The sequence below is a fragment of the Palaemon carinicauda genome, chromosome 1, assembly GCF_036898095.1.
Source record: "Palaemon carinicauda isolate YSFRI2023 chromosome 1, ASM3689809v2, whole genome shotgun sequence".
Taxonomy (NCBI): domain Eukaryota; kingdom Metazoa; phylum Arthropoda; class Malacostraca; order Decapoda; family Palaemonidae; genus Palaemon; species Palaemon carinicauda.
Window position 1 is genome coordinate 2,226,670 of NC_090725.1, and position 22,940 is coordinate 2,249,609.

The window sequence follows — 22,940 nt, forward strand, 5'->3', positions numbered from 1 at the left end:
TAGTCGACCTCTCAGCCCTGATCAAGTTTGTCGAACAAACTTCGTCCAGCGTAGAACAGCAGAATCGATCAGACTGGTAACGAGGCGACAGGACTCCTTAAACCCTGAATCGGAAGGACGGGTACTTTCAGTTCCCATTCCATCCATCTTCCAGGGAGCTCGTGGAATTCAGCCTAGACTGCAGGTATTCCTGCTTATGATGCAGTGTGGCGATCCCGCCGTGGCATCGCAGGTTTTTTTCCCCTGAGAACTCTCCCTGCTTTCCTCATGGCCGCTCAGGTGCAGGCTTCCACCTCCTTCGCTTTTTGGAGGGCTGGTCAACTCCGGTAGGCTCGGGTTCGACCTTCTTCAGCGCCGGGACAAGCTTCCGGATGCTTACCATGAGTGTGGGTTCATGGTATTTTGCTAAGAGCCTTCTCTCTTCTACCTCAACATCTGGAGTATCTGGCCATGATATTGAGTCAACGGCCTTACCACGTTGGAAATCCCGCTTCTCGTCCGTCCAGCGAGGTTAAGTAACGTCGGTTCTGGTCGGTACTTGGATGGGTGACCACCTGGGGACGCCAGATTCTGTTTCCACCTCCTCCGAGCCTTCCCTTCAGTTGACTGTGGCAAGGCTGAGGAGAGTCGCAGTACCTGTTCTCGGTCAAGCAGAGCTTTCAGCCCTACCTTGGAACGTTTCCTAGTTCTCCTTTCCTCATTGACCCGTCTATAGTTCCGAACGGTCGCCTCAGGATAAGTTCCATGTGGGCCGATTCAAGTTCTGGTGGTTTCAGGCAACGATTAACCGGACTTCCTGGCCCCTATGGGACCAGCGGAACTATTAGACCTTCAATGGGTGTTGAACTATGGAACCTCTTGATGGGAGTGGATATTCTCGTCCTTTCCCCACATTCTTGATGCTGTTCTCGGACTCGTCAAAAAAAAGGGGTGGGGGGGTGGGGGGGGCATGTTCCGGTCCAGGCCTATGGTCAGGACCTGAAGGATACCTCTCCATCATTCAGGCAGGCTTAGGGGCCGTAGTCTGGCCCCCTACAGATCCTACAGCTCCTGCCGAGTCGCTCCATGCGCATCGACTTCATGATTCTGGCGTGTTCCAACCAGCAGGGGACGCATTTTCACAACTCCACATCTTGCAGTAGAGATCCCGAGATGATTGAGATACTCTCAATACCACCATCGGCTCTCTCATTCCAGGCAGAGGAATGTTCTCTCCGACTATCCGAGCAGAGCCTCGTAGAGAGAGAGTACCTGGGGGTCTTTGGCCTTGGGTAACCAGCAAGTCCTGGTCTGGGGGACCTGATCGCGACAGCTTGGAACCTCAAGCTTCCGCTGTTCTTCCCCCCAGTCTCAGACCCCGAGACTCTGGCAAGATGCATTCCGGTGATGGTGGGACAACTTCGACGCCTGCGTCTTCCCTCTTGTCTGTGGAGAATGGGTCTCAACAAGACCAGGTTGTCTGTCAACCTTTCAATGGGAGAGCTCCACTGGGACTATGCGCAGAACGGTTTCTGGACCCTCTGCTTCCCCTGACGGATCTCCCTGGAGAGCTTCTCCCACGGCACAGACTACTCAAACAACCACACTGCAACATCTTTCACGAACCGGGGCATCGCTTCGGCTTCATGCCTGGAGACACTACGCCTCCTCCTCAAGAAGAGACAACCCGCTACAGTCGCGGGACGGAGGTCGCGTCATCTGCGATAGTCATCCGCAGGGGTCTTCCAGGCGAAGTGAAGAGTCTTCGGTGGTTGGTGCCGTGGGAGATATACCTCTTCCCTTGAGGCCTCTTCTCCAGCAATAACGGTCTTATTGCCTTTCGGCGGGAGGAAACTCCTTTCCGCTCTCGGCAATGAAGCCTGTCGCTCAGCCTTTCCCTAACCTTCAGGCTTAAAGGAATAACTTTTTCCTGCCCGCTGGATCTTTCCTCGCTCATGCGAAGCTACGATCGTCCCTGCCTTTGTCGGAGTGAGACCTCCAACTTGGAGCATGGCTCGGACTTTTTAGTCCCTTAAGAGATCTTCTCAAGACCCTTTACGACAGGCCTCTTATTGTATTCTGTCTTGGGTCTCCTGCTCACTCTGGCCGCGGCCAGTGTGTAAGCAATCTTCTTGGTCTCGTACGACTCCCCCTTTTCTAAGGAAGAGGGGGAGGCAACATTCAGGTTCCCTCCTGAGTTGTTGGCTAGACTCAGAATCTTGGGGTCCCGGCCCTTCGGTCCAATTCCTTCAAGATTTCGAGTCTCCATTCTGTATCTGATATCCCAAAACCTTCTCTTTCTTGCCAGTAAAGGAATCGAGAGGTTAGCTTTGGGAACAGCTGCAGTTTGTCCTCAGTTGCAGCCGATTTGGGAGCACAAGGAGGACACGGGGGAGAGTCGCCAGTATACCTCTTCAGATCGGACTCAAGGACTTTCATCTCGACCTGTCTCCAGACCCTCCCCCGTCACGTCGCCCTACAGCATGATGTTGGATACATCGCAACATCCCTCGCCATCAAGTGATACTACTCTGTGACGCAGGTGCTACAAGCTGGAGTCGGGAAGCGTCTAATGACCTTCGCAGCCCGCTTCCTGCAGGGCGTGACCTACAGGAGTTTCGATACGTTTTCTATCGCTCTGTGGTGGCTACACAACAGCTGGTCTAACCTCAGGCTCCTTTTTAGACAGGTAGCAGAAGGTTGAGGGCATTGTTATCAGGTTTTAGTCTGCATGAACGAAAGAAGTATGTCTGGCCCTTATTTCTTTCTTCATCATCCCCTCTACGGGGAAGCAGCATCCTGGTCTCTGCATAGCTGACCTCGAACCTCTGCAGGTAAACCATGCTTCCTTGTGTTCCGAGTATTGAGTCAATACTGTCGCATCCCCCATACCCTGACGAGGTGGTATTGGGAACGTCCTAACCCAGAGTTCGTTCTGGAACTCCAGGTCAACTGCCTAGGACGGGTCACACTTCTTCCTTCACACACAAGCTTATGTAGGCCGCACGGTTCCTTGCGGAGCAAGGAACTTGTGAGGTGCAGGGACTCCTTTTCTCGAGTGCGACTCACTCGGATTCTGAGTCCCCGGGTAAGGCCAAAGCCAGTATGGCTGGGGACTTTCCACCCTACCTAAGGGGTAAGTCACCCAATGTAAATAGCGTGGTTTGTATTTCGGTTACGGAACAAATGACTAATTCGAAGATAATTTGTATTTTTCCTAACCATACAAACCTTAGCTATTTACACATATTTGCCCGCCAGCCCTGTCCCCCAAGACAAGTCCTACCTCTAAGTGAAAGTGAGCATTCACCTGTGTGTGAGGGGGGGGGGAGGGGTAGCTAGCTACCACTCCCCTACCCCCCCGCTAACTAGCGCGGGGGTAATACACCCTCGTTAAATTCTAATGGCTCGCCATTTCAGCTGCGCTAAAAGGTAAACCCAATGTAAATAGCTAAGGTTTGTATGGTTAGGAAAAATACAAATTATCTTCGAATTTGTCATTTTCTAGAGTCCTTGTGGTTGGGCACGCAGTGGAAGTGAACAGCCTCACCCGGGGTTGATCACCATCTTCCCTCTCGAGACTCCATATATCGTAGACCGAAAGCGTCTCTCATCTGTCCGGCTGTCTTGACCTCTGCTTCTGCTCGCCCCATCGTTCGTTCTGCTTCATTGGATGGGCGGGAGCAGTTGCTGACAAGCACTCTTCGGAGTTATGTGTCAGGGAATTCCTCCATGGTGAGCCCTGAGACTATCTCAGGCTACATCCTAAGGACAATTCAAGATTTGGATCCTCTGTCAGGGTTCGCACAGCCAGAGGGGAAGTAGAGTGAGCTGTCCGAAGGTGCGCCTCTAGGTGTTCGGCAACTTCCTCTTCTGAGGGAGCGTTACCCTCCACCAGCCACTGGTCACCAATCTTCTTGCTTGCGGGGAGAGCTGCCGCCAGTGGCAACAGGAGTTGATCGCCCTTCCCGTGCGCGGTAGAGGAGCCCTTCCCTGAGTGGTCTCCCCAACTTGGAGATTCCACCGAAGGGCTTTAGATTCATCCATGCCCTGCTCCAGTTCATCGTAGCATAGCTTTTTGGAGCTGGACAATGACAGAGTTAAGAGATTGCTTGGATCCTTCTCCCTACTCGTCGTGTCCGTCGCGCACACAGCGTTCTCCGCCATCCAAGACCAGGTTTTCAGGAACTTGTGACCTTAACTTCTACTTCTCACGAGATAGAACCTGCTTCTCAGCTTGCACACAAGTGTTGAACAGCTCACAGTCCGTCCTCTCCCTCGCAGGATAGGAAGGCAGCTTGCCTTTCCCTTTCGAAGGATAGGAAGAGCAGGAGAGTTTCTCACCATGACGCGCTAGTTGGGGAGCACGCTAACCTCAGTCAGGCAGTCTTGAGTACTGTTGCGCACCCAACCACCTATCGAGGTGGGCAGGCGAACTCTGCTGCCTGATGCGGGAGCATGCGCTACCTCTACTATGCACTCTTCGCTTGGACGATCCTTCCCACCTGGACTCGCGAGCGCTAGAGTTGTTGATTACGCATGCTCAGGTGAGCTCTATTTTGCTTGCGCACAGAGGCTGGGCGAGCACAGGTAGACTGCACATTACCTCTATGCGCTGATGAGGGTGCACACTCTAGCGCTCCACATCAGCCTTTGCCTTGCCTGCATTCACCTTGTCGTCAGTCTTCAGTTCATTGTGAACAGGGTAAGGAAACTATCCATCCTCAGACAGTTCAGGGTAGTAGTCACCTTGAAGGCACTCACTTCCCTAGGGAAGCTGAGCAGAGGGAATGGCAGGAATTGACATTCTCTCGTGCTCTACCTTTCCTTGACTCTACACCGAAGTTGAGGAAACATTCGACGTGCCCCTTTGCAAACAGTTCCGTTTAGTAAGGATGCTCCATGGTTCCTGGACCTTGTCCAGGCAGTGAAGCAGGCGGCCTAGCCTCCTCCATCGTTACCACCTCCAGATACTTCGACCATCCCACTGGTAGTATCGAGTTCCTCTAAGGGGAGTGGAGGCTGTGTAGGTTTCTTCTCGTGCCGCTCTCAGAGTTCCTTCTCCTCAGAAGTTCTCGAGGTACCAGAAGTATCTGGGTACCCATGCCACTTCGATAGGCCAGGACCCTATTAAGGAGAAGCTGGTGTGATTCCCATCATCCCACAGAGGAGGATACTGGACCATAGGGCAGGAACTCCTCTCGGGGGGGGGGGGGGGGGGGGGGGACTTGGTTAACCCTTGAACCAGCAGAGGAACAAGATCTCCTAGGGAGGTTCTGTTTACGGACAACTGTAGGCTTTCGCCTATAGATGTAGTTTGACATTAGCCTTACACTGCTGCAGCTGAGACTCGTCTCACTGTCTCCAAAGTTGCATGGTCGAAGGAGATACAGAAGAAGGAGAGTTCTTCTCTCTCAGCCGACGTTAACATCTATCTGTGAAAGAGGAAGGACACGAAGACTATTCCCAGGAACTGGTGCTGGAGGTCCGAGCGACCAGTGCAAGGGGAGGGTCAGTCGGCTCCAATGTCAGTTCCAGAAAGACCAGAACACAGCGGTATCCCTTCGAGGGCTCATTCCTCTGTAAGATGGACTATTGTTGACATCCTAGACCCTCCCTGGGCTGTTATGGGTGGTAGCTCAGAGGACAAGAAACCATTCGATGACTGTTCGGAATACTGGATCGTGTGCTGCCTGAGTCTTCCAGCCCGAAGATCTCCTTGGAACAGAAAGACGCAGATCACGTCTTTCTGCTATTCTTATTTTTCATTCATAAGATCAATTTATTTGGAGGAGCCAAGTTAAGTTCTAGCGTAGGGCAAGGACACAGTCCTAGACATCTTTTGCAACACTCCAAGTCCCGCCAAGACCAGGGTAGCTTTGCCATCGTCAAGGGGGGGTCAAGCGAAGAAGAGGGCTTACGCCCAGGTGGCAGCAGCATCACAGTCCCTGTGGTCTGTGAATTCGTCTCGTTTTCTTCCTTTGGTGTACGTATGTCAGAGGAAATAGTATGAGTGTGGAGGACGACCAATTTCTACTACCCTTGGGTCTGGTGATTCTGGTTCTGATGCAGAATTCATCCCTGGACAAGCTGATGAATTTGCTGGTGAACTTCTCTGAGGCAGACGCAACCAACATGGATCTGGTTGCTAAGTGTGCTTTGCAATCCGTTTCTTGGTTTGTCTACTGGTTTGAGTCTGTGGGCTATCTTATCAAGAATGAAGATGACCCAAAAGAGGGAGGCTAATGTCAGCCTTCCTTTTGTTGGGAGCAAGAACACCGGAGTTCCTGACACACAGCATCATTAACCAGTGGGTCAACTGGATTTTGAGAAGGCTCAATGCGGTTATCTTGAAATAACAGAGGCAGGTGCCAAGGAGAGAGGTGATGAAGTTATGCAATGCTTTGATGTACTCCGGAGGCAAGTGCCAAGGAGAGAGGTGATGATGAATTTACGCAACGCTTCGATGGACGGTCCCTCCCTTTCTAACGTAGAGGACATTGACGTGGTAGCAGACAGATGGAAGATGGCCAGCCAGGACTCTCTTCTCCATAGGGCTATGACTTCATGCCCTTACTCTGCGGTACCACCATCACAGAGATTGTCTGCGGTGAAGTGCTAGGGTGCCAAAAAGTCTGTGCAGCCACTGAGTCAGGCAGCATAACCTCATGGTACTAAGCATCCCTTTCGATCCAAGTGCAGAGGTAGCAAGAGGGGAGAACTTGGACATTTCTGCTAGGGAGGGCATTTCCCCGACCAGTCCACCGGTTGGGGATGTCTGCAGAGCAGTTGGCAGAGGTGGATGCTCCATGCGGCTGGCCTTGGTCAGTCTTTGTACTTCGAGGAGGATACATTGTCCCACTCACATGCTCTTGCCCTCCACTGACCCTCCATCCAACAATGACAGGTTCCTACGCAAAGGGATTCGCAAAGAAACAGGCTCTTTGGGCTTCTACAGTTGGTTATTTCTTGTAAAAAATGGTGTCTGGAGGAGAGAGATCAGTCATTTGACATCAGGTTTGAACGAGCTTGTCCAACAGACTCCATTGAAGATGGAGGTGGCCCAAACAGTCAGACAGGCCATCAGACCAGAGGACTTCATGATTTTGTTTGAACTCAAGGATGAGTAAGGGTAAGTGAGATGTGCTTGAGTGTTGTAATTCAAGGGGTATTAGTTTGTTGAGTGTGGTTGGAGAAGTGTATGGTAGAGTACTGACTAATAGGATTAGGGAATGCAATAGGGTAGTTTTAGAAGAGGTAGGGGATGTATGAATCAGATTTTTACTGTTAGGCAGATATGCGAGAAATATTTAGCAAAAGGCAAGGAGATGTATGTTGCCTTTATAGATTTGGAGAAAGCGTATGATAGAGTTGATAGGGAACCGATGTGGAATGTGATGAAGTTATATGGAATTGGTGGAAGGTTGTTGCAAGCACTGAAAAGTTTCTACAAAGGTTGTAAAGCTTGTGTTAGGATAGGGAATAAAGTGAGTGAGTGGTTTCCAGTGAGAGTGGGGCTGAGACAGGGATGTGTGATGTTGCCATGGTTGTTCAACTTGTTTCTTGATGGAGTGATGAGAGAGGTGAAAGCTCGAGTGCTTGGTCGAGGATTGAAACTGATAGACGAGAGTGATCGTGAGTGGGAGGTAAATCAGTTGTTTGTGGATGCTGTACTGGTTGCAGACTCGGAAGAGAAGCTTGGTCGATTAATGACAGAGTTTGGAACGGTATGAGAGAAGGAAGTTGATAGTTGATGTAGGTAAGAGTAAGGTTATGAGATGCACGAGAAGGGAAGGTGGTGCGATGTTGAATGTCATGTTGAATGGGGAGTTACTTGAGGAAGTAGATCAGTTTAAGTACTTGGGGTCTGTTGTTGCAGCAAATGGTGGAGTGGAAGCAGATGTACGTCAGAGAGTGAATGAAGGATGCAAAGGGGGGTGGGGTCAGTGAAGGGAATCGTAAAGAATAGAGGGTTAGGCATGAATGTAAAGAGAGTTCTGTATGAGAAAGTAATTGTACCAACTGTGATGTATAGATCGGAGTTGTGGGGAATGAGTGACGGAGAGACAGAAGTTAAATGAGTTTGAGATGAAGTGTCTGGGGCGTATGGCTGGTGTATCTCGATTAGATAGGGTTAGGAACCCTAGCAGCTAGATTGGATATGAATGTGTTGAGGTGGTTTGGCTTTGGTGAGAGAATGGTAAGTGGCTGTGGCTGTCTGCTATAGAAGGTGATGAATGCAAGAGTTGACGGGAAAAGTACAAGAGGAAGGCCAAGGTTTGTATGGATGGATGGGGTGAAGAAAACTCTTGGTGATAGGAGGATAGATGTGAGAGGGGCAAGAGTGTGCGTTAGAAATAGGAATGAATGGGGAGTGATTGTGATGCAGTTCCGGTAGGGCCTGCTGCTTCCTGCGGTGCCCTGGTGACCACGGAGGTAGGAGTGGTAGGGGATTCAGCGTATGAAACTTCATCTGTGGGGGATAACCTGGGAGGGTGAACTGTGGTACCCTAGCAGTACCAGCCAAACTCTGCTGAATCCCTTGTCAGGCTGGGAGGAGCAGAGAGAGGAAGGGTCACCTTTTATTCATTAGTTTGATGTCGGCTACCCCCCAAAATTGTGGTAAGTGCCTTGGTAAATAGAATAGAATGATGCGTACTTCTAGATCCCCATTCATCCTCCCTCAAGGAAGTACTTAAGATTCACACTAAGCAGAAAGATATACCAGTTCAAGGTGCTGTGCTTCGGCCTGTCCACAGCACCTCAGGTGTTCACTTAGATCTTCACCCTAGTGTCCACCTAGGCCCTCAAGAACGACATTTGTTTGCTTTGTTATCTAGAAGATTGGATAATTCTAGCAGACTCAAGGGAGACCCTCTTCCTCCATTGAGACAGGCCTCTCGCCTTTCGCAAGGATCTTGGGATTGTGGTAAATTACGAGAAATAGTCCCAGCAACCCACACAGGTAATGATATATTTAGGACTGAGGATCATGATCAAACTAGGCAAAGTCTTCACAACAAATTAATGAGTTGAGAGAATGAAGCGGTTGGTGCACCCGTTTCTTTCGCAGAATGCCTTTTTAGCATTTATGTGGCAGAGGCTTCTGGGGCACCTAACCTCCTTGGAGAAGCTGGATCCCAATGGTTGCCCTTCCATCTGCTCTCTGCAATGGCAGGTGAAGACCTTTTGGTCTCAGCACCGAGACCCTACGAACATCTTTGTGTCGGTAGGGTAAGAGTAAATGGGAGACCTGAGTTTGTGGGTATCAGACACCAGTCTGCTCAGGGGAGTAGAGCTTCTCTCCCCTCCTCAGGAATTATTGTTCTTCATAGATGCTTCAAAAGAAGGGTGGGGTTCACATGTTGCACCTCATAGCATTTGGACTGGTCCAATGCCAAACGGCAGTATCACATAAACCTGGAAATGAGGGCAGCCTTTCTGGTCCTCAAGTAATTCCATCAGTTCCTTTCATGGCACTCAGTAGTGCTGATGAGTGACATCACCACGGTAGTGTCACTCATAAACAAGCAAGGAGGTACTTTTTTACTGCACCTTTGCTTGCTAGCTGTAGAAATCCTTAGATGGACGTAAGACAACTAAGTAGCCCTCTCAGCCCTGTTCATCCCGCGCAAGAAGAATGTGCTAGCGGACAATCTGAGTAGGAGGACTTGGATATTAGGGTCCGAATGGTCTTTGAAACAATGGATACCCAACAAAGTTTTGATTTTGTTGGGTTTGCTGACAATCGACCTGTTTGCAGTGTCCCTGAACCAGAAGATAATGGTGTACTGCTTCCCGGTACCAGACCCACTGTTGGTCTTGCAGGACGCCTTTCGGCATCAGTGGGACTGGCTGGACGTCTTTGCATTCCCCTCTTCTGCTTATTTAGGTCAGGGCATCTCAAGACCTCTGGATGACCCTAGTAGCTCCGCTGTGGCAACATGCAGAATGGTTCTCGGATCTTCTAAAGCTGCTCACAAAGGCACCAAGGGAACTCTCTCCTCTTCCTGATCCACTCAGACAACTACATGTGAAAATTTACCATCAAGCGAACCTATCTTATCTTTATGCTTGGAGGTTATCCAGAAACTCCTTGGAAAGAGAGGCTTTTCGAGAACAGTTCTCAAGAGAATGGCAGGATACTTCCGGGAGTCCTCTGCTGTCGTATATCAGGGAAAGAGGTCTATCTTTTGTGGTTGGTCTCATGGACCGGTATCGCTCCATTCAGTGCCTCAAATGCCAACGATAGCGGAGTTTCTGTTCTACCTCGGGAAGGAAAAACTCTGCTTAATGTCACAAGCCTTCCTTTTAAACTGGACTTGAGTTAACATTGCCTCCTCGATGCAATTGCCTCTCAAACGTAACTTTCAACGCACCCGCCCTCAGTCTGAAAGGAGCACCCTACGAACCACTTTGTGACTTGACACTGAAGACGATTTTCTTGCTAGCACTGGCCTCTGCAAAGAGAATTGGCAAACTACATGGTCTTTCCTTTGGCAGCAGGCATTCAAGTTGATAAGGAGAGGTGACACTCAGTTTGGTCCCTGAGTTGGCTAAGACTCAAAATCCGGCTGTAGCGGATCCTAGGTTTGGGTCCTTCTGGATACTCTACGGTCTGTAACAGATGATCTATATCAGCTGTTCATCTGACCAATAAGGGCGCTGAGGAAATATCTTGAAGAGCTGCCAGAACCCGCCCTTAGATCAGCAGGCTCTTTGTAAGCTCAGGGACAGTAAAAAGGAAGGTCACCAAGAACTCCATTTCTTCCTGGATCAGACAGGTAATCGAGAGAGCCATACAACCAGACTCCTTACCTTCTGGTTGTAAAAATCAAACTCACGACATCAGGGTCATCAACACGATCCTGGCATTAAGAAGAAATTTTCTGTAATGCAGGTACTGCAATAGGTTGTGTGGAAATGGCAAACCACGTTCATGGCTCAATACCTAAAAGACAACCCACAGGAACCTCGATACTTTTACCTTAAGTTCTGTGGTGGCTACAAAATGTGGTCATTAACACCCTAGCTCCCTTGTAGGACAAGTAGCAGTCGGTTAAGGGCAGATTTTAGCCACTAACTAGCAGAGGGTAATTACTCCTCATAAAAATCTTAACGGCTGATTTCAGCCGTTGCCGGAATATATCTCTGTAAAGAGCACCAGGTTTTTATATTTGGGAAAAATACAAATTATTTCCAAATTTGTCTTTTTAAATATTTAACTTAGCCGGTGAATATATAGCTGCAACTCTGTTGCTCGACAGACAAAATCTCCTCGTCATCCTAAGGCTTTTCGCATAAGAAACCTGTCACAAGGTTTCGAAGCCCTTAAGCGAAAGTCAGTCCTTTCAGGACAGGTCCAGCGTCCTGGTTACAGCCATTAGGACAGCTCTGACCCTATGCAGTCATCGGATAACTGCTCGCCGCCTAACAAAAGCGTAACACAGACTCCGAGAGTCTTTTTTGTTGGCAAAGTGTTGCGGTCACAGATGTTACCCTCGTCTCTTACCACAACCATTTCCGTTGATCCTTAATGGGTTGTATGGCAAGACATGCAGAATATGCTTGCCTCCCTTATGGAAGACTATTCTGCCGATTAGTCCGTTGAGTCTAGCCGTTTATCTCATCGATATCCTGGCTTTCAGCCAACCTAACGTTCCCTTGTGCTTACTGTTGACGTTGGCGTAGCTAAGTCACGTCAGTCAGGTTGTTTAGAACCACACTCGATGCGGTCTCGTGTGGTTTTTCAGCCGCATTTGGACGTTAGGCCACTTGCTGATGCTCCTGTTGACGTTCAAGACGTTCACTAACAATCGGAGTTGACTTGTTTTGACGCTGTGCGTCAACCTCCGCATTCTAGAGTTGTTTTGACTGCTCAGTCTAGGCAGTCAAAGCAGTCTCGAGTGGACGCTGTGCATCCTCACGCACCTGTTGTGGTTGACAGTTCAGTTGTTGACAGTTCACAGACTGTCAAGCAGTTACATGACGTTGCGTTCTGGTCCGCTACTAATGCACCAGTGAGTGTGGACTCTGCTTGTAAAGCATTGCCACCACGGTAGGTCTCTCCCTTGCTTGAGACTCAGCTTTTATCGGACAAGGTTCCTGTAGATGAGGAAGTTGCTGTTCCCCCTCCTACTGATATTCCCTTGAGGACTCTGTCAGATGGAGAGGAGCCTAAAGCTGCTTAGCCCCCTATGGACTTTAATTAAATCATGATGATTTTTTTTTAAGGATCTTTGTCCGGATCTTTTTGTAACTGCTGCTCCTCGTTCGCCTAAACGTCAGAGCTTACACTAGGCCTAGCTACTTCGAAGCCGTTGTTTTTAAGCTAGTGCTCTCTCGCTCTCCTAGAGGGCTTTACGTTGGCTAGGCGACTGGTTTTTCACCAGGAGGAGTTTGGGGGATACAGCCTTTGCTTTCCCTTCTTTTAAACTGGCTTATAGAGCGAGAGTCTGATATGACACGAGAGAAGTTCTCGGCTTGGGAGTTCATGCCTCTGCCCAGATAGACTTCTCAAATCTCGTAGACTCTCCCTGGCGCCTGGCCAGGAGACGCTCCAAGTTGTTTACAGGTCAACTTCACAGCTGTTTTCGAGCCTTTGAAGTTTTGCTGTACAATTATGTCATGCATAAACAAGGCTTTCAGGGATGGAAAGCGGTACCGCCTCAGTCGCTAACCCCGTCTGTTGCCGCACCTGCTCCCGTAGACCCTAAATGGGCTTTGCTGCAAGACATGCAGTCCAAGCTTGCGTCCTTGATAGAGGACTTTAATGCGGAGAAGGTTGCTACCGAACCTTCTGGCCAACAACCTTCCAACCGGTCGGTTGTGCGCCCTGTTGACGCTGAGGTAACCTACTCGCGTCTGCCAGTTGAGGTGGTTCCTCCACCGATGCGTCCCAGTGTTGGTTGCCAGCCGCACGTTGTCGTTAAGCGACGCTCGGAGGTGGTTGTTGACGTTCAGGACGTTCAACAACCAGCAGAGGTGACTTGTTTTGACGCTGTGCGTCAACCTCAGCAACCCGGTAGGGTGTTGACTGCACAACCCAGACGGTCTAGACAGTCTCGGGTTGACGCTGTGCTTCCTCGCGCACCCATGGTTGTTGACAGTTCACAGACTGTGCAGCAGTTCCATGATGTTGCGTCCGGCTCCGTCACGCATGCACCAGTGCGACCGGACTACAGCGAGCCAGACGTTGCCCACTCCGTTGCCGTTTCCTCATCAGTTTTCGGTGAGGAACCCTCTGATGAGGACGTTGCTGAACAACAAGAAGATCAGCCCCCAGAATAGATCAAGCCCTGCTATCCATCCAGAAGATGCTGAAGAAGGAACGCTGCTCAGTCAGGCTGTGGTTGAGTCTGGTAGGGACGCTGTCATCCGTGGAACAATTTGTGTCACTAGGAAGGCTACACCTCCGTCCTCTTCATACCATCTAGCTTTTCACTGGAAAAAGGACAAGACGCTAGAAGCGGTCTCGATCCCGGTTTCCGAAAAGATAAAGTCTTGTCTGACTTGGTGGAAGGACAATATCAACCTAAGAGAGGGTCTTCCCCTGGCTGTTCAGACTCCCAACCACGTTCTCTTCTCGGACGCATCGGACGTGGGCTGGGGCGCGACACTAGACGGTCGGGAATGCTCAGGACTGTGGAACTCGAGTCAGAGGAGCATGCATATCAACTGCAAGGAGCTGTTGGCAGTACATCTGGCCTTGAAAAGCTTCAAGTCTCTCCTTCGAGGCAAAGTGGTGGAAGTTAACTCGGACAACACCACGGCCTTGGCGTACATCTCCAAACAAGGAGGTACCCACTCACTGACGTTGTACGAGATCGCAAGGGACCTGCTCATCTGGTCAAAAGGTCAAGACATCTCCCTAGTAACGAGGTTCATCCAAAGCGATTTGAACGTCATAGCAGATTGTCTCAGTCGGAAAGGGCAAGTAATTCCAACCGAATGGACCCTCCACAAGGATGTGTGCAAGCGACTTTGGGCCACTTGGGGTAAACCATCCATAGATCTCTTTGCAACCTCGCTGACCAAGAGGCTTCCAATCTATTGCTCTCCAGTCCTGGACCCAGCAGCAATACATATAGATGCTTTCCTCCTAGATTGGTCACATCTGGATCTCTACGCATTCCCACCGTTCAAGATTGTCAACAAGGTACTGCAGAAGTTCGCCTCTCACGAAGGGACAAGGTTGACGTTAGTTGCTTCCCTCTGGCCCGCGAGAGAATGGTTCACCGAGATACTTCGATGGTTAGTAGACGTTCCCAGTAGTCTTCCTCTAAGGGTAGACCTTCTACGTCAGCCACACGTAAAGAAGGTACTCCAAAGCCTCCACGCTCTTCGTCTGACTGCCTTCAGACTATCGAAAGACTCTCGAGAGCTAGAGGCTTTTCGAAGGAAGCAGCCAGTGCGATTGCTAGAGCAGGGAGAGCGTCTTCCATTAGAGTCTACCAATCGAAGTGGGAAGTCTTCCGAGACTGGTGCAAGTCAGTTTCTGTATCCTCGACCAGTACCTCTGTAGCTCAAATAGCTGTTTTTCTCTTATACCTGAGAAAAGGACGATCCCTTTCAGCTCCCACTATCAAGGGCTACAGAAGCATGTTGGCATCGGTCTTCCGGCATAGAGGCTTAGATCTTTCCAAACATAAAGATCTGCAAGACCTCCTTAAGTCTTTTGAGACCACCAAGGAGCGTCGTTTGGCTACCCCTTGATGGAATTTAGACGTGGTACTAAGATTCTTCATGTCAGACAGGTTGGAGCCGTTACAATCAGCCTCCCTGAAAGATCTCACTCTTAAGACTCTTTTCCTGGTATGCTTAGCCTCGGCTAAAAGAGTCAGTGAGATTCATGCCTTCAGCAAGAACATCGGATTTTCGTCAGAAAAAGCCACTTGTTCGCTACAACTTGGTTTTCTAGCCAAAAATGAGCTGCCTTCTCGGCCTTGGCCTTGGCCTAAATCTTTCGATATCCCCAGCTTATCGGAGATCGTAGGCAATGAACTAGAAAGAGTCTTATGCCCTGTTAGAGCTCTTAAGTTCTATTTAAAGAGTACTAAACCTTTACGAGGCCAATCTGAAGCTTTATGGTGTTTAGTTAAGAAACCATCCTTGCCTATGTCAAAGAATGCTTGGTCAGACTTTATCAGATTGTTAATACGAGAAGCTCATTCACATCTGAGTGAGGAAGACCGAACTTTGCTTAAGGTGAAGACGCACGAAGTTAGAGCTGTAACAACTTCCGTGGCATTTAAGCAAAATATATCTCTGCAAAGTATAATGGACGCAACCTATTGGAGAAGCAAGTCAGTGTTCGCATCATTTTACTTGAAAGATGTCCAGTCTCTTTACAAGAACTGCTACACACTGGGACCATTCGTAGCAGCGAGTGCAGTAGTGGGTGAGGGCTCAACCACTACAATTCCCTAATTCCTTATCCTTTTAATCTGTCTCTTGAAATGTTTTTTTATGGGTTGTCCGGAAGGCTAAGAAGCCTTTCGCATCCTGGTTGATTTGGCGGGTGGTCAAAGTCATTTCTTGAGAGCGCCTAGATTAGGGGTTTGATGAGGTCCTGTTGTATGGGTTGCAACCCTTGATACTTTAGCTCCTAGGGGTCGATCAGCATCCTAAGAGGATCGCGAGGCTCCGTTAGGAAGACGTACTTAAAAGGCAGAGTAATTGTTCAAGTCGACTTCCTTACCAGATACCTATTTATTTTGTTTTTGTTATTTTGATAACTTCTAAAATGAAATAAAAAACTCTTAGCTCATAAAATGTAAACATATATTACTGGTCTCTACCCACCATCCTGGGTGTGAATCAGCTATATATTCACCGGCTAAGTTAAATATTTAAAAATGATATTTTGATTATAAAATAAATTTTTGAATATACTTACCCGGTGAATATAAATTAAATGACCCTCCCTTCCTCCCCAATAGAGACGCAGTGGGACGAGGAGAAAATTGAGTCTTTGTTTACATAAGAGCTGGGTATCTGGTCGACAGATGGCGCTGTTGGGCACACCCGCAACCTGTGTAGCGATCGCTAGCGAGTTTTTCCGTAGATTTTGTCTGTCGAGCAACAGAGTTGCAGCTATATATTCACCGGGTAAGTATATTCAAAAATTTATTTTATAATCAAAATATCATTTTTTGTTGGCCTAAGACATTCATTAAAAGAAGGAATAGCGCACAAATTCCAATAATTTTAATTGAATTTTGTAGTATTTTATTCGAACATAAGTATGAAAACAATATATTTTATTATAGAAATCCTGTTTATTTTGAAAGCTTTTGTCTCTAATAGTTAGGGCTAAACAAGACATTTCCTTTCTTTTAATGTACTTTCATTATTACTTTGCAATTTAATTATTTATTGTCTAGATAGAAGAATAATTTATGGGGAGTATTCACTTTTTAGATTGTTCCATTTGAGTTTTACTTTTAATTTGGTAGGATGGTGACAAATTCTGGAGAATGCCCGAATGCTATATACGAGGATCTACAATAAAATATTTGAGATTGCCCGATGAAGTGATAGATTTGGTAAAAGAGGAGGTTATTGCCAGGGGTCGTGGACGAGGTGAAACCAGAGGTCGTGGAGGACCTGGACGAGGTCGTGGAGGCCCAGGAAGAGGTAAGATTTTTTACATTTTAGGAATTACTTTACCATAAAAGAATACTTGTACTTTACTCTTTTCTTTTTATTTTAAAGGAGAAAAAACATTGTATTTAAGTTATGGAAATATCTAATTTTCAGCATTTGTTTTTATGAAGTGCAAAGTTACAAACCTTTTTCCTTATTCACAAATATTGGAAATCATCATTACAGTATGTTTGTATAGTTTGGGAGTCGACCGTCTTTTAAACGAGTTTTATTGAAAGTAATTTCTACCTGAGTGGTGTTGATTTTGTAATGCATATTTTCTATTTTTATTATCTTTTATCTTCTTTTCAAAATCCGTTAGTAACTGGGAAAGGGACACATTTCATGAGGAAGGTAATAGAGACCATATCCTTTAATATGCCAGTACACATTATAAAAGTACAGATATCAAGTACAAAATATTTCTTTACCATAAATCACTTTCACAATGGCAGTGTGCACTAAGTAATGTTCACTTTATGTATAGAAAATTCAAAGTCCCTAGAATTAGGTACAGTATAACAAATCCTTCAACTCAACTGGTTTCGAGCTTGGGTCTTCTGCTCATTTTTAAGAGTAAACTGTAACCCAGGATGTGTTTGTAAGAGCTTATATCGTCTGCGCCCTCGGGCGGTCCATGACTACTAAGGATGAAATGTCAAAAGCAGGACTCCGTATATGAGCCCTTACAAACGCTTCCTGTGTTACAGTTTACTCCTGAAAATGAGCAGAAGACCTTCTCCCTGCTTGAAACCGGTTGAGTTGAAGGAGAGCAGGAGTGTGACTATGCCTTTTCGCAGGGGCTGGCCTGCATGTTATACTGTACTGTACCAAAGAAATGTTGGTTTCCATGCCCTAGAGCCAGATTATGATTATGTAATGTACCGACTTGGATTGTATAAGGGAGGCCTAAGGGTTCAGGCTCTTTTTAATCCATCTCACCACCTCTGATGCTGAATTTGTCTTCTAACTCTATTTAATCCATTTCCGCACCCTTTATGTTGAATTTGTCTTCTAATTGTTGACGCATAACTCAAGGAGAACCATTACTAATCACGAGGAAGACAGTGCTTACCCTCCTGTTTGCATATCCTCGGCAACCATCTTTTGCTAGTCGACAACCAGAACAAATACTGTAGCTATACAGTAATACCTCGGTTTCGACAACCAGAACAAATACTGTAGCTGTACAGTAATACCTCGGTTTCGACAACCAGAACAAATACTGTAGCTGTACAGTAATACCTCGGTTTCGACAACCAGAACAAATACTGTAGCTGTACAGTAATACCTCGGTTTCGACAACCAGAACAAATACTGTAGCTGTACAGTAATACCTCGGTTTCGACAACCAGAACAAATACTGTAGCTGTACAGTAATACCTCGGTTTCGACAACCAGAACAAATACTGTAGCTGTACAGTAATACCTCGGTTTCGACAACCAGAACAAATACTTTAGCTGTACAGTAATACCTCGGTTTACGAGTATAGTAAACCCTTGCCATATTGCGGTTCACCTATCGCTTCACCAGTACGTGGCAGATTTAAAAATATATATGTAAATCTATATCGAGGAGGACTCTTTATATTATAGGTTTCTAAGGGCGGATAAGTTTAATTTTTTTATATATTAATAATTTTTAAAAATATATTCCTCTTGGGACATAAAAAGATATAAAAATAAATTACAGTACATACAGTATTACTGTACTGTATATACTTGTGTAACTTGTAATCTCCCAAATTGTGTGACCCTCAAATTTTCACCCATAAAAAATGAATTTACCATGTATCTTGTGCATCATGCAAATTCCATTTTTATACCAAATTATAATACAGTGCCATCCTTATTCACAGGAGTAAGGCAATAGAGACAGATGTGAAGATTGAAAATCTGTGAATGCTTGCTTACCGAGAATGGGTCAACTCATAACCTATCAACTTGTTGCCCATTGCTTACATGCGGTTCCCTATTACACTGGGTAACCCACTGTAAAGTACTGCACTATATTGTTTTCATGTGGTGTCTATCACAGTATTGTAGTTCATGCTACCTTTCAGAGGTAATTGTACATTATTGGTACAGATTTCAGTACAAGGTCAGACAAATCATATCACGAAAGTCATCGCCACACCACCCAATGTATAAATACCTATAAAACTGTAGAGTAAAAGTCTAATTATTGATCGTTGAAATGCACACAAAATTGTTCTTTTTATGAATAGAACTTACCTGGCAGTTATATATATATAGCTGAGTCTCTGACTGCCGCAGAATTTAATCGAAAATCGCGGCAACCGCCTTGTGGTGGTTGTGTGGTTAGATGGTTAACAACCCTTACAGGGTGGTACTTGGAATCATTCCCATTTTCTGTTCCTCAGATTATCTCTGCCGGCCGGATCGACAACATCGTTGGTCCGCCTTTCAGAGTTTTTTCGGATCGCTTTCCCTTCATCGCCTTTTTGGACTTCGTTTTTGGTGAAGTACACTGTGTTGGGATTTGGCAATAGTGTTGTTTTTGTTTTTTGTCTTTTTTCCTTTATTATCATGAGTGAAAAAATTCATTATCGTGTTTGTGCGAATGATATTTGCAAGGTGAGGTTGCCGAAACTTTCGGTTGACCCTCGCACTATCTGTATGGGTTGCAGGGGGTTTTGAATGTGCTTTAGATAATAAGTGCAAGGAATGCGAGGTTTTAAGTGATAATGATTGGTTAGCTATGCAGCGCTATGTGCGCAAACTTGAGATTGATAGAGTTAGAAGAGCTAAATCAAAGTCAAAGTCTGCTAGTGAGCCTAGCTTAGATTTATCTATTGACCCTTTGCTTGTAACCCCTTTGGAAGGTATTCCTTCCCCAAATGTAATGACTCCTGCCCCTTCTACAGGACCTGTGCCTACAGATGACCCTGGGTATGCTAAATTAGCTGCTGAATTGGAGGCCATTAAAGCACAGTTGGAGGCCTTTAAAGGTAAGGGTGTAGGTGAAATTAGTGCCTGTGAAAGTGCAGTGGAGGTGGCGACTGATCGAATCTGTCATACCCCTAGGTCTAGACCTCTACCAAGCTCCCAGGACCAAGGGAGAAGGTACGTCGAAAGCCGAAAGGGGGTGAGAGGTGCTTATCCTCGGTCAGTCGTCGCCTCAGACAGTCCTGTTGCGATCTCCCAGGCTGCTCTTGACCGCCGTAGGAAAGGCGTGTCGGATACGTTTGTGTCTTCGCCTGATCGTTCTCCCAGACGTAATTGGCGTTACGAATCCAGACCAATGAAGAGAGGGTGGAACCGGGACGTGCAGTCTCGCTCTCCCTCTCCCGGTTCGAGTAGCAGAGACCCTTATCCTTCGGAAGACGATTTCGATGTTCCTGTTAAAAGGGGGAAACAGAGAGTCCTTAGCCCAGTTAATCCTGCTAGACTCCCTGCTTCTTCTGCCAGCGCTCCCAGTCAAGCCGTACGACAACTGCCGTCTTCGGCACCACGAGAGCCAGCGGAGGTTGCTAAAGCTTTCATGGTTGTTATGCAGGAACAACTTTCATCGTTAGTTAAAGCTTTCAGCCACCCTTCTCAGTCCGTCAGACGTAAGGACGTCTCTTTGCCTGTTAAGAGATCTTCTTCTAAGAGAGATTTTAGTATCTCTCCCAAGAAACCTCTGCGCAATTCGTCGGCCGTACGACAACGCACACCCTCTTCATCGGCACGCTGCCAGGAATTTCCTTCCCCCCTCTCCCGCCGCCAGGATGATACTGCCTCTCGTTCTCGGCGCCGTGACGATTCCGTTTCCCTTTCGAAACGCCTGGACGTTACTGCCTCGTTTCTTAGGAAACAGGATGAATGCAGTCTGCATTTTCAAGGCGACGGCAGCCTGCATCTTCAAGACGCTTCCGTTTCTCGTCATCGTGACGATACTGCCTCTCGTCATTGTGACGATACCGCTTCTCGTCATCGTGACGATACCGCCTCTCGCCGACTGGATGTTAGCGGCGCTCGGCGCCAGGATTCAAACAGCTCTCGGTGCCAGACTGCTGGCAGCCCAACTCTTCGGGATGTTATCCTTGAGCAGGACCTCGAAGATATTTCGGAAGAGGAAGAAAAACCTGCTGACTCTTCAAGCGATTACAAGGTTCTTTCTCGCTCTCTTTTGGAACTTTATGGGGAGGAATTTCAACCTTCGGCCCCTCGTTCTCCTCAGTCTCAATTTACCAGGAAGAAAGCTACTAAGTCTTCGGCCTTCATCAAAATGAAACTTTCAATTTCGGCCAGGAAACCTCTCGCTAAAGTGGATAATTGGATGAAGGAACGGAGACAAGCTGTCAAGACCACCTTTTCTTTTCCACCGTCCCGGCTCGCTTCCAAGGCCGGTATGTGGTATGAGATAGGGGAACCTTTGGGGTTAGGAGTGCCTTCCTCCTCCCAAGGTGACTTCTCGGCTTTTGTGGACTTGACAAGAAGGCATGCTTTAAACTCTGCGAAGGTGATGTGGTCCATGTCGGAGCTTGATCACCTCGTCAAGGGAATTTTCAGGGTTTTCGAGGTTTTCAGCTTCCTGGACTGGTCTCTCGGGACTCTGGTCAGGAAGTCTGAACTCCTGGAGGACACGAAGGACCTGACGAGTATCATGTCCTGCATGGACAAAGCTCTAAGGGATGGAGCTAATGAATTGGCTTCCCTTTTCTCAGCAGGGGTCTTAAAGAAGAGGGCCCTTTTGTGCTCCTTCACCTCTAGATCTGTGACTGTTGCCCTGAAGTCGGAGCTACTTTACGCCCCTTTTTCACGTCATCTTTTTCCTGAAGCTCTGGTCAGAGATATCTCCCTTTCTCTGGCTCAGAAGGCTACTCAGGACCTTTTGTCTCGGTCGGCTAGAAAGACCTTACCTGTTGCTCCTGCTCCTCTGAAGAAGGAGGAGAAGAAGTTTCAACAGCCCTTTCGGGGCAGGATCTCCTCGAGAGCGGATTTTAGGGGGAGAAGACAAGAGTCAGGGCCAAGGACCAGCAGGGGTGCGTTTAGGCCCCGGTCCAAAAAATGAGATGGAAGTCCTCCAGACACCAGTAGGGGCAAGACTGTCTCGTTTTTGGCAGTCTTGGAAAAGGAGAGGGGCGGACACCTGGTCCCTCTCAGTCGTCAAGGAAGGTTACAAGATCCCCTTTTTAAAGAAACCACCTCTCTCAGACTCTCCCCTAGCCTTAGTGGCTCAGTACACCGACGCGGGGAAACGAGAGGCTCTTCTGGAGCTAGTCGACCAGATGTTGGTCAAGGGAGATAGAGCCAGTTCAAGACCTCGCCTCCCCAGGCTTTTACAATCGCCTGTTTCTGGTTCCCAAGAACTCGGGTGGATGGAGACCAGTCCTAGATGTCAGCTCTCTGAACGCCTTCGTGGAGAAAGCAATGTTCTCCATGGAGACGACTCAGTCAGTGCTGGCTGCAGTTCGTCCAGGAGACTGGATGGTTTCTCTCGACCTGCAGGACGCTTATTTTCACGTCCCCATTCATCCGTCTTCGAGGAGATATCTAAGGTTTGTGTTCCAGGGCAAGTGCTTCCAGTTCAGGGCACTTTGCTTCGGTCTCAGCACAGCTCCCCAAGTTTTCACCAGACTTATGGCGAATGTGGCAGGCTGGTTACACCAGGAGGGGATAAGGGTCTCCTCCTATCTAGACGACTGGCTGATCCGGTCACAGTTGAAAGAGGAATGTCTGGAGAACCTAATGAAAACTTATACGATCACTCAGGACCTGGGACTTATCGTCAACTGGGGGAAGTCTCAGACCGAGCCGAATCAGACTATTCTCTATTTGGGGATAGTTCTGAATTCAGTTCTTTTTCAGGCTTCTCCCTCCCAGGGGAGGCAGACCAGGTGCCTGGACAAAGTCAAAGAATTTTTGAGGAAGCAGGAATGCTCAGCGAAGGAGTGGATGAGTCTGCTGGGAACTCTATCCTCCCTGGAGCAGTTTGTCCCTTTGGGGAGACTGCACCTAAGGCCTCTGCAACACTTCCTTGCAAAGGTTTGGAACAGAAAGATCCAGGAGGACACTTTTTCTTTTCCCATTCCGACAGAGATCAAGGATCTTTTAATGTGGTGGCTGGACCCAGCTCTGTTGGGAAAAGGGATCTCCTTGTTCAAGAAGAACCCCGACCTAGTGTTATTCTCAGACGCGTCCGAGTCAGGCTTAGGAGCAACACTAGGGAACAAAGAGGTCTCAGGTATTTGGGAAGGGAGTCAGGTCAGTTGGCATATCAACAGGAAGGAATTGATGGCCATTTTGTTAGGGCTCAAGGCCTTCAAAACCTCGGTCTCGGGAAAGACTGTGGAGATCAATTCCGA

At 47.7% G+C, this 22,940-nt stretch overlaps 1 protein-coding gene across 1 annotated transcript in view; it reads left to right on the forward strand.

The window, feature by feature from the left end:
• The window catches only part of LOC137646433 (U6 snRNA-associated Sm-like protein LSm4), a 58,723-nt gene that overhangs the window by 30,129 nt on the left and 5,654 nt on the right, over nt 1–22,940 (forward strand). Inside the window, exon 3 of the mRNA XM_068379535.1 lies at nt 16,437–16,617. Within this exon, the coding sequence (XP_068235636.1) occupies nt 16,437–16,617 (181 nt within the window). The remainder of the gene's footprint in view (nt 1–16,436; nt 16,618–22,940) is intronic.